This window comes from Larus michahellis, chromosome 6, assembly GCF_964199755.1.
Source record: "Larus michahellis chromosome 6, bLarMic1.1, whole genome shotgun sequence".
NCBI classification, from domain to species: Eukaryota; Metazoa; Chordata; class Aves; order Charadriiformes; family Laridae; genus Larus; species Larus michahellis.
In genome coordinates this window covers 13,543,294-13,560,340 of record NC_133901.1, presented here as the reverse complement: position 1 = coordinate 13,560,340, position 17,047 = coordinate 13,543,294, and the positions used below count along the sequence as shown (strand labels likewise).

The 17,047-nt window shown below is 48.3% G+C and overlaps 1 protein-coding gene across 1 annotated transcript; it reads right to left on the bottom strand.

Moving 5' to 3' along the window:
* Nucleotides 1–1,478: 1,478 nt before the first annotated feature.
* Nucleotides 1,479–16,984, bottom strand: DNAJB11 (DnaJ heat shock protein family (Hsp40) member B11). Its single transcript, XM_074590397.1, has 10 exons — nt 16,720–16,984; nt 16,332–16,488; nt 12,528–12,625; nt 11,266–11,398; nt 10,126–10,268; nt 9,497–9,579; nt 8,436–8,493; nt 7,758–7,869; nt 7,196–7,355; nt 1,479–2,451 (listed from the first exon to the last, which is right to left on the bottom strand). Exons 1-10 carry the CDS (start codon nt 16,785–16,787, stop codon nt 2,387–2,389), a joined length of 1,077 nt encoding a protein of 358 aa, XP_074446498.1. The 5' UTR covers nt 16,788–16,984; the 3' UTR covers nt 1,479–2,386.
* Nucleotides 16,985–17,047: the final 63 nt, after the last annotated feature.

Genomic DNA, 17,047 nt, shown 5'->3' with positions numbered 1-17,047 from the left:
TTGCCTGAATGTGGGAAAGGTGGAGGGGCCCAGCTCCGCACACGCCCGCAGCAGCGGGGAGAGGAAGACGGAAGGAAGCAGGGCTGCACGGTACGATTTGGGGCTTGCTTTTCTGTTTTAATTCTCACCCTGGTGAAAGCCGGGGCTTTGCAGCTATTGTAGCTGTTCTACTGGCTTCTCAGAGGAGTCCAGGGCCACAATGAAAAGGGAAAAAAACCAACCCAAACCACAGGAAGGAAAAGAATTAGCGGGGAAAGGAAAAAGCAGCAGCAGGAATAAATACTCATGCCTGAAATAAATGCAGTGCCTGCTGCCAAGCGTGCAGGTAGGAAAGGTTACACCACCTTCTCCCAAGGAGAAGTCGAGACTTTGGTGTGAAGTCCCAGCTTTTTGGTTTTATTGCTACAGGCGAGCGCCGGCAGCGTGGTTTGTGCGCCAGGGGAATAGGAAGGCAGAAAGGCAACCATCAAACAGACCCTCGAGGGGCTGAGGGAACAGAAACCAGCCCCACGCACAGGGATAGCGGAAGGAGTTTCTTTGAAATCTGAGGTTTCTTCGAAATCTAAGCTAAGGGGGGGAAGTGGGGGCAGAGCTTCCTACAAACACCTGGAAAGAGCTGGTCATCGAGTAGGCAGACGCTCGGGCAGCAGCCTCACCCGGGATTAACGGTTTACACTTATGGATTTCGAGGAGGATGAGCACTGAGACCAAGAGGTTGGCATCTTGGGTTTGTCTCACCCCCCTCTCTCAGCTGTTCCCGAAGCCCCTGCGCCTTTGCTCTGCCAAAGCAAATGTACAAAGGATCCAACAGGAAACCTTCCCGGTGCTGCTGCTTCCGCTGCGTCAGCTCACGCTGGATCCGAAGGGTTGGGTGGGACATGGCCAGACCCAGGGCAGCAGCACATAAGGGCTGGCCCAGAGCTGCCCTCCACCTCTCCGTGCTCAGATCTGAGCTACTTAAAATAAAACAAACAAAAAAAAAAAAACAACTACCTTGAGGCTCCTGCTGCTGCTGCTCCCCAGCAAATATTTCCAGGTAGAGAAACCAGATGCCATCTGTTTCCCAGGCAGGGGACGAGCTGTGAGGATCCCACTTTATAGCCCCTAAGAGCCCAGAGGGAAGGAGCAGAATGTCCTACACGAACAACTGCCTCATTTCTCTTGTTGCCTACACCCCTGTCGCAGTGAAGCACGAGCCTGACACAGACACCTCTGAGAAACTCTTTAGCTGCTGCTCCTGAAGGACACGTGGAGATGAGAGTCCCTGACAGGGATGCTTAAAGCAGCAGGGTGTTCATGACAGAGCAGAGGCCCTTGGTTCAGCTGGAGCAGCTACAGAACTTCTGCCGGTATTAGCAGCTGTGGTTTCACCCTTTCCAGCAGCTCACAGCTCGGATCACCGAAGGGACGGTTCCTTGTTTGTCCGACGACTTGCAGCCGTCCCAGGGTGAGGGCTGCTGAAATACAGAACCAGGGAGTTTTTTGCCATTCCAACTCAAACACCTTTATTTCTGTGCTGTTAGCGTCACCCATCCTCACAGAGGACAGAGCGCAGGAGGTAAAGTGAACTTTTCCAGACAAGCTGTTGGTTACATTTGGGGACAACGAGGAAGAACCAAGGCCACGAGGAGCCATTCCCGTGATTTTCTAAAAAAATCCCACCGTGGAAGTCTGAGGAGTCTTTGCTAAGCTGTCGTGACTTCAAATTTAAAAATCAAACTTTAATTTTTGGGACACGAGGACTAGTTGGTAGTTAAGAGAGTCCACAGGAGCTTGAAGAGACTCTTTTCCACCGCTTTCCCAACCATCTGTGGGGCCTAACACAGCCCGCAAAGGCTCTCCTGCCAGTCCACTCCCAACAGCACCCAAACTCCTGCCCCAGGAACACAGACTCGGAAGCAACACCACACTCTGGACTCAGAGGAGAAGGGCGGGAAGGACTGGGATTAAAAAAAAAAACGACAACAAAACAACAGAAACTCGGAAGAGACTGACACAAAGGACATAAAAAGCAGGAGAAGCTGTGAAAATAGTTGAGATGGTGAAGAAAAGTCACATCAAAATGTATTTAAAAACCAGAAATTCCAATCTGTGTGGAATTTAAAACTCCTTTCCCCAATTTTTTTTTTTTTTTTTTCTGCTCAAGGAGTCTCTTTGTTGTTCCAGGACGTGGAACGTGATAGGCAGCACCAGGTATGTCCTGAAAAGGGTAGTATTTCCCCCAGCTCGTCTGAGCACTTCCACAATTTACAAAGAAAAAAAAAATAATTATATATACCTCAACAATTGCCCCACCCTCCCTCTTTGCCATTCTACAGTGGGCAGGAGAAAAGACTGCAAACAAATCTGACTTTGCATTTTCCGTTAAGTCCGATTTTTCCGCACATCAATATCCCTGCAAGCCATTGTACACCTTCTGCACCGATCCTTGTTTTAACAGCTGTTTGAGACCTGCAAGAGAAAGGGAAGCATCACTGTGGGGCACAAACAGGAGGAGGACTCCGCGTTTTGATGTTCCCGCTGCATTTACACGTCTGGCTCGTAGGCCCCGTGGCACCAGCCTTTCAACGCTGAGCCCACGTATCTGAATAATATACGTGCTATAATCATAGGGTTGGAAGGGACCTCTGGAGATCATCTCCCCAACCCCCTGTCAGAGCAGGGTCACCCAGAGCAGGTTACACAGGAACGCGTCCAGGCGGGTTTGGAATGTCTCCAGAGAAGGAGACTCCACCACCTCTCTGGGCAGCCTGTGCCGGGGCTCTGCCACCCTCACAGGAAAGAAGTTCCTCCTCACGTTTAGGTGGACCTTCCTATGGTCAAGTTTGTGCCCGTTATCCCTTGTCCTGTCCCTGGGCACCACTGAAAAGAGCCTGGCCCCATCCTCCTGACACCCACCCTTTAAGTATTTATAAGCATTGATAAGATCCCCCCTCAGTCGTCTTTTTTCCAGACTGAAGAGACCCAAATCCCTCAGCCTTTCTTCATAAGAAGGAAGTATTATACTGGTATAAATTATAGCAAATACTGGTACTCTAAGAGCATCATTAAAAAAAAAAAAAAAAGAGAGAGAGAGAGAGAGAAGGAAAAATCCCCCCAAACCCAGTGCTGCAACAGCTTTACTCCTACCCCTTCAGCATTCCCACAAGGAGAAGCAGGACCAAGGTTAGTGATGCCATAGCAGTGCTTTCAGGCACTCTCAGGAATGCACAAGGCCAGGAGATCCAGGGAGAAGATCCCTCCTCTGCTACAAACTCAAAGCCCAGAGCACCACCTTGAGACCCTCACAGGGATAAAGCTGTCTCCCAGAGCTGCTTTGCTATGGAAGTGCAGAACAATTTTATCATCTTAAGTAAAGCTGCATCAACAAACAGCTTTCTGAGTATTTTCAGAGTCTATCTCATTTCGCTCATCTCCCCAGGCTCCCTCTACAGGCCAAGACAAATCTGCTAGAAGATCGGGAAGGCTGCGTTTGAGTCCTTCTGGTCGTGCCAGCTACAGAAACCCACAGGAGTAATTAGAAAGCAGAGGTTTTCACACCGGTAAGCAGTGCCTGGGGACACTACTGTCCATTAGAAGTAGACCCTGAAGGCAAGTAAGAGAAGCAAACTTGTTATCTGCGGTCTTAAATATCCTACCGAAGGTCAGAAAATCTTGAGGTTTTTTGAAACGCACTGTTTCGAAAAGGAGTCTTAGGTGACTTTACAAATACCATTCATAAAAAAATTTCAAAGAATGACTGCTCTGACGTCCTGGTGGTATCAAATTCTTGCCAGAGCAGAGCAAGAGAAGAGTGAGTCAGCCCTCAAAACCGTAATGGCTCATCTACTGGGGTTAGCACATTCAGGGAAAGACCGGCAGGTCTTCGCTCTACTTAAAGGGCAAGTCCGAACAAAGCAGAGGAAGCAGACTGGCAAGAATGGACGTGTCACACTGTTTTTCCAGAGATAATCAGAGGGGACTCCCTTTTTAAAGTCAGCCTGGTGACACACCGCCAGGACTCCCAGTGCCCTGGCCATGGCAGCATCTCTGCTCTGACCAGCACCAGAAACCATTGAGCCTGAGCAGGGGCTGTCAGGACCCAAAACAGAGACCCAAGCCACAGGCAGCTTTCAAATAATAAAAAAGTTAAGCCAAACTGCTATAATTCTGCTGTTGGATGTCCCCAGGACAGCATCAGTCTTGCAACAAAGCACGAAGGCAGCTGCCTCTCACCAAAACATGACAGAAGATGGGATCGTGGTCCTGCCTGGCAGCAGCTTGCTCTGCTGCTCCACCGAAGCCAGAGTCATGGTGAAGGGGGGGCCGGACGCTTTCCATGTTTGTACAAAAGGTCAGATTAGGCTGCCTAGAAAATCCTGCAGTAGCCGTTAGCTTCAAGTGAGGTACATAGGCAGGGAGAGGGAGGACCAGTAATTAAATCAGCCAATTTACTTGTACAGAAAAAAAAAAACAAACCCCAAGTCCTTCTTCAGGACTAATCCAGCTAAAAGAGAGTATGTCTCCCTACAAACCTCGTCCCAGTTGCCTACCCTTCAATCACTCTGCCTACAAATACTCCTGTCCTTTAAGACAGGTGATCTGATGCGCAAGGGTCACTGTAGCTGTGTTAAAATACTGGAAAACTGTCCTGGAAGAAATAATTGGAAGCAAGACAGCTCTCTGCCAGGCAAGAACTATCCATGCCTCTTGTTTGCTGCCCAGAGAATCCTGAACTTTTTCTACTTTCAGAAACACCCTCAACAGCAGGGCAAAGCCAGCCCCGCTACACGAGCTGCTGATCATTGAGGATGGCTTGTTCTCCAGGGGAGTACGAGACAAGTTCACTTCCCCTCCAGAGCCAAAGGAGGCTCAAAGGCAGCTTCCTGGCTGACGGGTAAGAGGATGTGCCTCCTGGATGTGTAGTTCTTCGAAAGGAAGGACATTGCTGGAGAAAGGTGTGCTCCAGTAACCCTGAAAAAAGCAGGATTAGCACCATTCCCATACCTCGTTTCCTGCTAGCTAGTACCAGGCAGCTGCCTGCTGGCCTGAAGGATACCCTCATTAGCACACAGGATATTTCAACACGTATCTGAGGTTCAATCAGGAATTCCAGCCAGGAATCCTGACACTTGGTGCTGCTGCATCCCAGGCATTTTTTTTTTTTTTATTTTTTTTTAATAGAGCTGACTTCGAGATTTTTCTGACACCGCCAACAGGTGACAGGTTACAACAAAACCTGGGCGCTTTGCTGCCTGCCGTTGCTCTCTGAGCACTCCAGAGTTGAAGCATGGGATCCAAAGCTCCAAAAAAAACAAAAAAAAAAAAAAAGAGACAATAAACAAGTGTCAGCAGAGATGTATGAAAGATATGTCAAAGAGAAAGTCACCTCTTATCAACGGGCAATAAATTCCCTGATGTCACGCTGGCAGGAAAGCAAGCATGTTATTTCTCTGACTCTAAAGCTTACACTGACCAGAGTGGTGCTCTTGGAGTCAGAGTACCTTCTGACTACCCCAGGAGCTGTACATATGGTTATGAGATAAGAAATTAGGACCGCCGCCAACAATAAGAAAAAAAAGGGATGTTTTGAATTCTGAAGCCTACAGTCTTCCTTTGAATGTGTACACTGAACTGCTGCCACACAAGATGAATAGACCTATTCCCTCAAAAACCTCATTAAATCACTGGATGTTTGGAGATGTTTGCACACAGAAATGCATCTGACCGTCCACCCAGTCACCTTCCCCTGGGAAGCATGGAACTGCTTTAGGAGGGAGTGAAACATCCAAAGGCCTCGTGCCTGAACACACTCGTGCCAGTACCATCACCTCTCTGTTCCCGGGATATCCATAAAGATGTGCGAGCTATTTTAACAAACACACAGGCTTCTACCACTGCTCTTTGGACAGTCCCTTCACAAACTGCCAAGAGCAACAGCTGGAAAAGCCTCACGTCTGTTCGAGAGGTGTCACCTTATGAAGCTTCAAGAGCGGCAGCAGAGCCTGGAATGAGACTTACCACTGATGTAGACACTGTGCTCCACAGCCCTCACTGGGCTCACAATGCACTTGCAATAAACAGGAAAGCAAAGGGGTCAAAACACAACCCAGGTTCACCCAAAGCACAGCCCTTGCAGCCCAAACAGCTGCAGGAAGAGGCACAGAAGATCAGTCAGCCCTGGAGCTGCAGCCACCAGCTGGGCTCCAAGTGGTAGCCAGCACAGCGTCATCAACGCAGCAGTCAGTGCTGCAGGGCTGGGAAAAGCCCACCCAGGGCTTGGCTTCCCTCTACAAGCTTGAGGAGTCCAGGAAAGCTGCGCGTTTGCCCCATTCTACCAGGAGAGCTGCCAGAATGCACCAAAAGGGCCCCTTCAGAAGAAGGAAGTATGATAGCCCAACAAGCAGGAAGAAGTTCTGGGGATGGGAATTTTCTAAAGAGCTCCACTGGTACGTGCCAGGAACTTCTTTGCCCTGTAACAGAGGACCCTTGACGCCTACGCTGATGCCTTGCGCAGAGCAGCAGAACCTATCCCAGAGGCTGCTGAAGCAAAGAGGAATTTCCAGTTAGAAGTATAGTATTTGCTCTGCTGTCAATTTTAGGATTTCTATATGGTTTATCAAGCTTCCATTTAAGCACTGAAGCTGAAAAGCAGATCTCTCCTACCAGACGTCTGCATTGCACCCTTCTTCCCTATACAGTCACAAAGCACTTGGGGTGGAAGGAGATGTAGAGAGGAACAATCCTTCTCCTGATGCTTCATGAGACTCTTTACCCCTTGACAGTAGGGGCATTTTCATAAGTCTTGCCTCCAAGAAAGAGGAAACAGGGGCTGGAAAACGGCTTGTGATTCCATTCCAGCGAAGGCAAAGCAGACAGAGGCTAAGCCCGGTAAGTCTTTCAGCTCAGACAGATGGCCAGCTACGAAACAAAGCACCCGCAAACTTGCCAAGTGCTACATCCCAGCAGTGGCACATCCCAACCTAATCTGGTTCCCTACAGCTGCAGCAGCCAACCTTGCTTGCTTCAAAGGGAAATGGAAGTTAATCACAGGGCATCGGCCAACTGTGTTATGTTGTACACAACATAGGGGCACAGGGAAAAGAGACCCCCTCCTGACCGCTACAAGCCACTGGTGTGGTTGTGCCAAGTTCTTATCAGCTTTGGTGAGAGGTCTGTGCGGCCTCTGCCATGACAAGAGCTTTAAAACACGCACCTTCCCGCTGTTCGTTTGTCAGTTGCTCTTTGGGGAACTCCACATCAAATGTTATTATTAGTGAGCCTTTGATATTATTGTTATCAAAATTTGGAAGACCTTCTCCTTTCTTCCACAGTTTGGCCCCGGGTTTCGTAATTTTATCCCGAGCAACATGAACCTAGAGACAAGATAAATTTCAGAGTGTTATTAGTGTTCTCTGTATATGCACCAATACCCTTTCCGACCCACTGAAAAGCTTCCAACTGATATTGATTCCTTGCTAAAGTCAGTGATATTCAAGGGGTCCAAGCAGCACTACTGCCAGGACACACACCAGAACCACCACCACACAAGACAGCACACACAGTAACTGCTGTGACAGCCTGGAACCCAGACCCACACTGTGCATGCCTTGTACAGACCCTGTTTTGGCCACAGGAATTAATCTGGAAGCCTCCAGCAGAGGGGGTGCCGTATACAACCAGCAGCTGCACAGAGTCTGAGCAAGCTAACCCTCAGCACAGGAGACTTACAGTTAAATTTTGTTTACACGCAGCAAGAAAGCAAACTGTTGCCTCACCTTGTGCCCATCCAAGTGAGCGATATCCATTTCAAAGCCTGTAAGTGCCTCGACCAGCGAGATTGTCACATTTGTATACAAGTCATCTCCTCTTCTTTCAAAGACTGGGTGCCTGCAGAAATAAGAGACATGGGAACTTTTCTCCTTCCCCACAGCAGAAATAGGTTCCTTAGCTTCTTCCTCTTTGTTTTCGAGTTTGGAGAAGTCACAAATCAGAGAGGAAGTGAAGAATGAATGAAATTTAGCTTCATTTTCCTGTGCGAGATATGTACTGCTAATAACCTTTCTATTTCTAGGGCAATGAGTGGTAAGGCGTGTCAAGAAGTTGTGACTCATGCAACGATTTTCTTAGTAGTGCATTTCCTTACAATAGGGAGATAGTACGCGTATGGAAAAAAGGAGATATTTCATGTGATTCACACAGGAGCTACTAAAGCATGCCAGAATTCAAGCCAAACAAAATAAAAGCGGAATTATCACAGCATCTTAACAGTGGTGAATCCAGTTACTCTAGCATCATCATGGTTGAACATCCTACACAGCCCGATCCCTGGCTGCACCAACTCTGCTGAAGGGTAAGCTACACGCTAGCCGAGCTGGCAACACTGGCCAGGAAGCTGCCTGCAAGCTTTTTTTAGATGAACCAGAAAGAGCGGTCTAACTAGGCCAGTTACTTACTTAAGAACTTTTATTCGGAAGCGCAAATCACCTGGCTCCCCATCCACGTGGGGTTCACCTGTGAAAAAGACAGAAAAGCTCTGTTTAAAAGAGCTAGTTAACAACAACTGAAGAAACAAGCAGCATATTAAACAATAGAGATTCGCAGCTCACATGTTAAAGGAAAAAAAAACCCAAACAACTAGTTGATCTTTACATGTCTAAAAACCCTGCTTAAACATATCATAGAATCACAGAATGGTTTGGGTTAGAAAGGACCTTAAATATAATCTAGTTCCAACCCCCTGCCCTGGGCAGGGACACCTCCCACCAGCCCAGGCTGCTCCCAGCCCCGTCCAACCTGGCCTTGAACACCTCCAGGGATGGGGCAGCCACAGCTTCTCTGGGCAACCTGGGCCAGGGTCTCACCACCCTCACAGCAAAGAATTGCTTCCTCATCTCTCATCTAAATCTCCCCTCTTCCAGTTTGAAACCGTTACCCCTCATCCTATCACTACACTCCCTGATAAAGAGTCCCTCTCCCCAGCTTTCCTGTGGGCCCTCTTTAGGTACCGGAAGGCTGCTATACAGCCTCCTCGGAGCCTTCTATTCTCCAGGCTGAACAACCCCAAAGAACAACTGCACTGGCTGGGAACATCTGTTATTAAAGAGCTTAGGACTTTCTGATTGTTGCCTCAATGAGTTCCTACCTCTCCGCTGTTCTGAAAGACTTGCCTGCATGCTAATGAGGTATCTCCTTGGGCAGAGGGGATTCCCTCACGTACTCAAGCCTGGAACAGATGCTCCTACTCAAAAGTTATCTGAAATATCAGATTTAGAGCTGTTTTTTGTGCATGCCCCCAGTACCAGCAAAGGGAGCAGGAACTCGAGAGCGTTATCCAGACTTAGCAAAGAGCAGGCTCCTGGATTTTAGCAGCATGCAGGGGACACAGCACTTAAAACCACACATGCTGAGCAGTTACCAAAGCAGGGCCTGGACACTTTCACCATGAGGAAGACCAGTCTTGCATCATGGAAAAGGAGCAAGTCAACCAAAGCTGAGCAGCAGGGAATATACGTACCTTCACCAATGAAGGGATACTCCATACCATCCCTCACGCCTGGCTCTATCTCCACTTCTAGCGTTCGCTCCTCGTTCACAAGCCTGCAAAGGGGAAAAACAAGCAAGCACTAAGTTTTCAACAGTAGGTGGTAGCACCTACTTCTATTAATGGGGTAACGAGAAGACCCCCACAAGTTTACACATACTCTCTCCTTGCTCACATCTAAAACTGGAGGACGAGTGCTGCCACTCATCTAGTGGAGAAGGCAAAGTTAAAGCTCCTAAAATTCACAGTCAGCATCTGGATGTGCAACTACACCACAGTATTCTATGTCCAACTCTTCCCAGCTGGAAACCATGGGCTTCCCTGACCTTGGTTATTCAGATTTAGCTGTGGAAGTTCCATTCTGAATGAGTGTGACCGATTATTCAAGGAATAAGAGGCTGAAAGAGCAAACTGGGGAGCCCTACATCTAATAGAGCTGGTCATCTCTAGTGCAAGAATAAAGACTGGCTCCTTGAAGTGAGAAACCTGTGTTAAATTTTTCCAAATTCCCCAGGTCTTGCTGGTAGTACAGGCCCTTTTCTCCATCTAGTGGCAGGTTTTGAATAAACATCCATAATAGCAGCAAAGAGCTTAAAACTCACTTGACGTTGGGACATTCATCACAAACAACCTCTTGAGTCATCTGGAAACGTCCAGGCCCCAACTGGGTGGTCCTCATCTCCTGCCGGCAATTGCATTTCCGTTTGCCAGGTGCCTGTCTTGCCACCGGCTTGTTCCTGACAACCTGCATGAGAGAGGAAGAGGGTGACACCAGCACACAGGCCAGCACTCCTGGGTCTCCACGAGGGTCTGGATTTCTCAAACAGCCTGAACATAGTTTGGGTTTTTCTTTTTAATGCACTCTCTGCTGCCTCCACAGTAGCTCCACATGGTCTTGGCAAAAGACGCCTGATAAGTTTTCACCTTACACCTCTCGCTGACCAAACATTAAACATCAAAATATCAGGAAAAAACCCATCTGACACCACTATTACCCATTTTCTTTCTTTTTCTGGCACACCTTTCTAAATAGGAAAGGTAAACACCAGGATGAAACACCTGACACCTTTGGTTACAATAGCTTCCTCATTCCACACAACGGACAAAATTATTTGGAGTTCCCCATTTACCCAGACACTCACAACACAAACTCAATCACCGCAAAATTCTAACATGCAGAATACCAGGGACTGTCAGCACCAGAAATGTAGGTTGCTTAAAAAAAAAACAAACAACAAAACAATAATAAAAAAAAAAAAATTAAAAGGCCACCATACATTTGCCAAGTATGTAATCAGAAGTTTGCAGTGACATGTTTGGCTGTATAAAGAGGCTATGAAAAATCCTCAACACTGTTTTGCAAGAATTGCAAAATGAATTTGAGGCTTTTGAATGGGCCCTCAAATATCACTAAATTCTAGAGAGACCACTTAACACCTTTTCCATCTGGGCTACTGCAATAGAAAAGCTACAGCTAGTCACTGACAGCCAATATCCACAAGAAGCACCCCCTTATACAGAAATTGCCAGATAGCAAAGATGAATAAATGTATTGTTTCTTCAGTTAACTACAAGCAAATAGCATCACAACATCCCCCACTGTCAGTGCCAGACACTGAGCAAACGAGCGTCTGTTTTAGTTCTATTCTTTGGGAGAAGATATCATTCTGAGCAGCGATCATACCAGGGTTCTCAAACCTGAGAAGACCTGGAGAGACCGACAGGCAAGTAGTCAAACTTACTTCTACAAAGTTTCCTGAATACACCTCTTCCAGCGTAACCTCCAGGTCCACGATGATGTCACTTCCTCGGGGAATGTTCCTGTCTTGTTGGCGAGGGTTACCTCCAAACATGAATCCGAAGTCCCCAAAGAAGCTGGAGTAAAGCACATCAATCAGTTCAGGAAGGAATTCTGATCGAACGAGGCTTTGATGAAGAGAGCCACTCAAGGCAACACCAACGTGCAGCTTGGCAAATGCTTCTAGCCCCCTAGAGAGCAGCCTCCTCACAGTACAAGAGCACCATAGTAAATCCAGATACCTCTTTTTTGCTCCTCCAGGACACAAGCTACCGCCTTCAAACAAAGCGGTCACTTTGGAAGAGTCTTCTGTACTAAAGAAAACAAGTTTTGGAGCAGAAGTTGAATGCCAACACCTCAAAATCTGACCACTGCCTAAGGGAAGTCCTCTCCATACTGCGCTGCTGCTCAGCTACCATCACCACAAGGTGCAATCTCTGAGCAGTGCTTCATCTCTGGCACTGCAAGTCAGTGCCAGCAAGTTGGTTTTCAGTAGTTCGAGAACAAGAGGGATGAGGAAAAAAAATCAACTTCCTCGCAAGTCTGCATATTTTTCCTCAAAACAGACCAGCAGATGGTTTGAGTTCTCACCCAAAAGTATTACATGAGATGAGCAACTTCAGGAATAGTTTTAGTAAATATGTGCATAGCAAACCGAAGGGGGCTCAAACAAAGAGAAAATCAGGTTCTGCCTGAGCAATGTGCAGGTGCCTTCAGATTTTAATGATCCAAATTCTACAGTTGCTCTGAAATGCAGTGTAAGTCACTACAGCATTACTTAGCAAAAGAAAAAGTGACCCCGAAAGCACACACGTGATCTGTGCCAACAGGTTAAATATCAATCACGTACCAGATAACACAAGAAAGTTCCTATGCGTTTAACGCAGCTGCAGCACCTTACAAACCGCCCACACTTGGCCACGCAGCTTGCCAAGTGCGCAAGAGCTGCCCACGTGGGAAGACACCACTGGGTGCTACTCACTGCTCTTGAAGCGAGGACTGATACAAGACAGACAACCGAAAGCTGCACGTGGGATACCCACTCTAAATTTATTTCTTCAAATTCTCAATTGTCGCTTCAGATCAGTGCTTCCTGACTGGGTAAGAGACCTTAACATAGGATTTGCCCACGTCAGACACGTGCATGAACACCACTAAATTAGAGCTCCAACTACAGAATAGCCTCAAGTTGCAAAATCTCCTTACTGTGAGAAGATGTCTCCATGGGAGCTCTGGTGCCCATCCTTCAATCCCTCCTCACCGTACGCATCGTATTGCTTCCTCTTCTCCTCATCCGACAGCACCTGGCAAAGGGATGCGAGCAGACAAGACGTTCACCCCCATCTGAACCGGGTTATTTAAACACAGCTCTGAGAGGAAGCTCACCAGTACTCCTTACTGGGGGACAAGCAGCAGTGCTTTACATTACAAAAGCACCAGCTAGAACTTGCTGGCTGCACCGGACTAGAAAAGTTAAACATTTATCAGTTAACCTCATGAAAAGAAAAGCTTATTAAAACAGCAGAAGCAACATGGAAAATATAAACCATACTGAGTTTAACTTAAGGATTAAAAAAGAATCCGAAGGAATAACTGAAATCAGTTCCTACAAAGCAGGACACACTGAAAAGTCACAGAGTACCACCCCTGTTTCCCAGTTTGGTCTTCAAGCACACAAAATGCCTATTTCTCCAGCTACTGTTTCGTAACAATTAGCAATGATGGCAACTTTGCCTAACAAGCTGAAACCTGCCAAATACGGTCACACCGCTCCAGTTTGAACGCTGGCCCTCATTCCTAAAGGCAGCAAAAGTTAGAAGTAACTTTGGCGCTGAGACAGAATAACACATCCCAACACACATGACTTTCAAAACTGCGAAGCTCCAATTTTAGTTCCTAAATATTGATCTTTGCTCTTTTGTCCCCCAGAGATCCAGAAGTTTCCAGTCACATTTAGTCTTCCCTCCCCTGTTGATCCTATTTGGGAAGGTTAAAATGGCCTCGTTAGCTTTCAGAAGGCTAGAGAGGAGTGGAAACAGGTGGAGAAGGAATTAAACAAGTGGAGAAGCTGGCTAAACCATGAAAACCGGCCTGAAATTGTAACCAATGATAAAGGCTAGCAACCAGGAAAAAAACCCAACAGTGATTTTACTAGCTTCACCTAGTAGGTAAGAGTTTAATTCTCCCTTTATCACTCCAGATTTTGCATTAAACTACACATTTCCTAAAGCCGGGATAAACTTTCTGTTCTGTGATGCGCTGGAGTCAGAGCAAAATTCTTCTGGTAGAGCACCGCGCAGTACTGACGATACCACAAGCAATAAGAAAGGAATTAAGAACACAAAATATTTGCCTTTCCATTCACTTTCCTTCTTTTCTGCAGGCTGCTGGAAAACAACTCCCAGAAGACAATTTCAAGTACTGCGAAGAGAGTTCTTGTTTGTTAGGTTGCCCTGAAAGCAAAGCAACTGCTGTGGGTAAGCTTGGAAAAAAAAACCCATGGAAACTCCGCCCCCAAACCATCCAGAGACTAATGACTACCATTGAGGAGTCTCAGTTCCTCACACGGGATCACTTTCCTTTCTAATTGAAACAACCCTGTTCAGACCACACAGCTGCAGGGTGGAAATCACTTAGGCTGTCAAAATGAAGGAGACCGAGTAGTTTAATTAACCTACTTTCCCCACAATATTTTTTTGGGAAGACTCTGCTATAGAGAGTCAACTAGCCAAACCCCGAGCAGCGGTGCTACTAACAAAGGCTCTTGCTTTGTGGCGAAAAGCATCCTGGTTTAGGTTACAAGGGAAACATAACTCTAGCTCCCTTTCGCCCTAAACAATCAAATCCACACACTGCACCCCGTAGCTAGTTTAGCAGAAGGATTTTCAAGCTGTACTGGCTAAACAAAGAGACAGAGACCTTGCAGGACATCAAAATGCTACTTCTTCCAAACCTATTTTAAAAACCGTGTCCATCAATACGGGATTTCAATATTCTGACGCATCTCTCTTCAGCAACAAGCACCTGAACGAAGACTTTGAAGGGAGGGTTTCCAAGTTTAATTTTCACCGGCACCCACCGAGAGCTCATTGCATTTATACTGTCTGTGTTAGCACTGGAACTTCACACTTGATGTTGAACAACTCGGACACTGTTGTGCTTCAATACTACTCTGGTTAGGAGGAGGCAGACCCAGCCACTCCTCACAAAAGCTAATATTCAGCTACTCCTGCCACCACATCCCCTGCTGATTTGATTTTACAACCATTTTCTCCCCAGTGTTTTTAATAGAAAAAAGTACACTCAAGTGTTACTATGGTAAAGACTTAAATAAGCTGGGACTCGGGGAAGAAGTAGAGAAACGCTTCCCATGCATAAAGTACTGTAAAATGTCACAAGATCCCAACTCACACAAACAACAAACAGCTTCAGAGTAAACCTTCATTTTATATTTGCGTATCTAAAGAGCAGAGGAGCATCAGGGATGGCAACGGGAGCCACAGCTGCAAGCTGGGCAGCACCACTGGACTGCAGTGGGAACCCAAACCCTTTCCTTCTGAAGCTTGACGACTCGGAAGACACAAACCTCCCACCCAAACAACCCACCGGTGCAGGCAAGCTCCTGGTGAAACCGCTACTACGAATTCTGGCTGGTCAACACCATCTTTCTTGGGGGCCCCCTGCTTCTCAGGGGATGGCAGGAGCAGATGGAAACCCACAGTGACAGAAGGGAGACAAAAAGGACAGAGAACATGGAAGAAACAGATCCTATCACCTTGCCTAAACTGTGTTAACATTTGCGTAGGTGACAGAGAAAGTAGGCTTTGACTTAAAACATTCGGCTAATAAAATAATCTGTACATGATTTATATAATGCACTCTGCTACTAGTGTCAGGTATCATTTGTATGCTACTATATTATCATGGAAACAACACAAATCCTCATGCACGTGTGACCCACCATTATTTTTCCCCACCTTAATGTCTTCTAAAAGACAAGCCAACTACCTTTTATCTCCTGTCAGCTCGAACTTCCTCACAGCCAGGCCCTGTACATACACACACTTGTTCCTGTGCCAATACTTATAACTGATACAACCCTATTTCTTCCTCAAAGAACTATTAATAAACACCAGATAATGTGAACTTGCTGCCTTCACTTTCTCCTGGCTAAGTGAGCCAGGAAGATCTTTTATTATCCCCTGACAGAAGGAGCTCTCTAATCAACCCGGCATCCTTTCTACCTTTGGTTTTTATGCAGTAGAATGTCTGAAATTCAATATAGCAAAGGAGGAAGATGGATTGCACTGTGTCCTATAGAAGGAAGGGCCTTTACATTCCCTAGAAGGCATCCTTTCTCGTTCCCCTGAGTGTTACAAGATGATGCCTACAGGCCTGGAGAAGAGAAGGCTCCGGGGAGAACTTAGAGCCCCTTCCAGTCCCTAAAGGGGCTCCAGGAGAGCTGGGGAGGGACTCTGGATCAGGGAGGGGAGCCGTGGGACAAGGGGGAACGGTTTTAAACTGGAAGAGGGGAGATTTAGATGAGATCTGAAGAAGAAATTCTTTGCTGTGAGGGTAGTGGGACGCTCGCCCAGGTTGCCCAGAGAAGCTGTGGCTGCCCCATCCCTGGAGGGGTTCAAGGCCAGGTTGGACGGGGCTGGGAGCAGCCTGGTCTGGTGGGAGGTGTCCCTGCCCAGGGGATCTCTAAGATGATCTTTAAGGTCCCTTCCAACTCTAACCATTCCATGATTCTAAGCCTCACGAGACTACTTGTTGGCCAAATTCAGCTTCATGCTCCCAGCATGTTTTACCATGAGCTCTGTCCACTCTTCACAGTCTGTGACTGGCTGGGAGGACTAAGGGTTCTCCAAGCTCCCTACAACAGGGCACACACCTTCACCCCTCTCCTTCCCCAGCAGCTACACCAGACCTCATACACCCTGCCCTACACCTCGGGGTCAGCAGTGCCCACGGACAGGCTCGGGGCAGTGGAGGAACCCCCAGCCTCACCTCATAGGCAGCCCCCAAGTCCTGGAACTTCTCCTGCGCCTTGGGGTCGTCGGGATTCCTGTCGGGATGGAGCTGCAGCGCCAGTTTCCGGTAGGCCTTCTTGATGTCCTTGATGGAGGCGCCGCGGGACACCCCCAGGATCTTGTAGAAGTCCCTCCTGCCGGTGGGGGGGCGGGTTGGGAAGAGGGAGAGAGAGAGGTGGGGGGAAGCCTCGTCAGCGCCGAGCCCGAGGTGGGGAGGGGGCAGGCCCGGCACTGAGGCGGCGAAGGGGGTGCAGGCCCGGTCCGGTGCGGGGCGGGGGGGGGGGGGGTAGGCCCTGTCCAGTGTGTGTGGGGGTGTAGGCCCGGCCCCATTTGTGTGGGGGTGCAGGCCCTAACGGGGCACTTACCCGGCGGCGGCCTCCCCGCAGAGGCAGAGCAGCAGAAGGCAGAGGCGGCCGAGCCAGCCAGGGGCCATGGCGGGGGGGCGGCGGTCTCCGGGAGGGTCCGCAGCGCCGCAGCCGCCCGCCCCGGCCCGGCCACCATTAGATGGTGTAAGTGGAGGAGCCCGGCGATGGGAGCGCCGGCCAATAGGAGCGCGGCGCAGCCCCGCGCGCCGCCCGCCGTCAGCCTATCGGCTGCGCACACTTCACCGCCGCCGGCCAATCGCCGGGCAGGGCGTCGGCTCGCAGCCCGCCGGCCCAATGGCGGCTCAGCGCGTCGTGCCGCGCCCTGCCC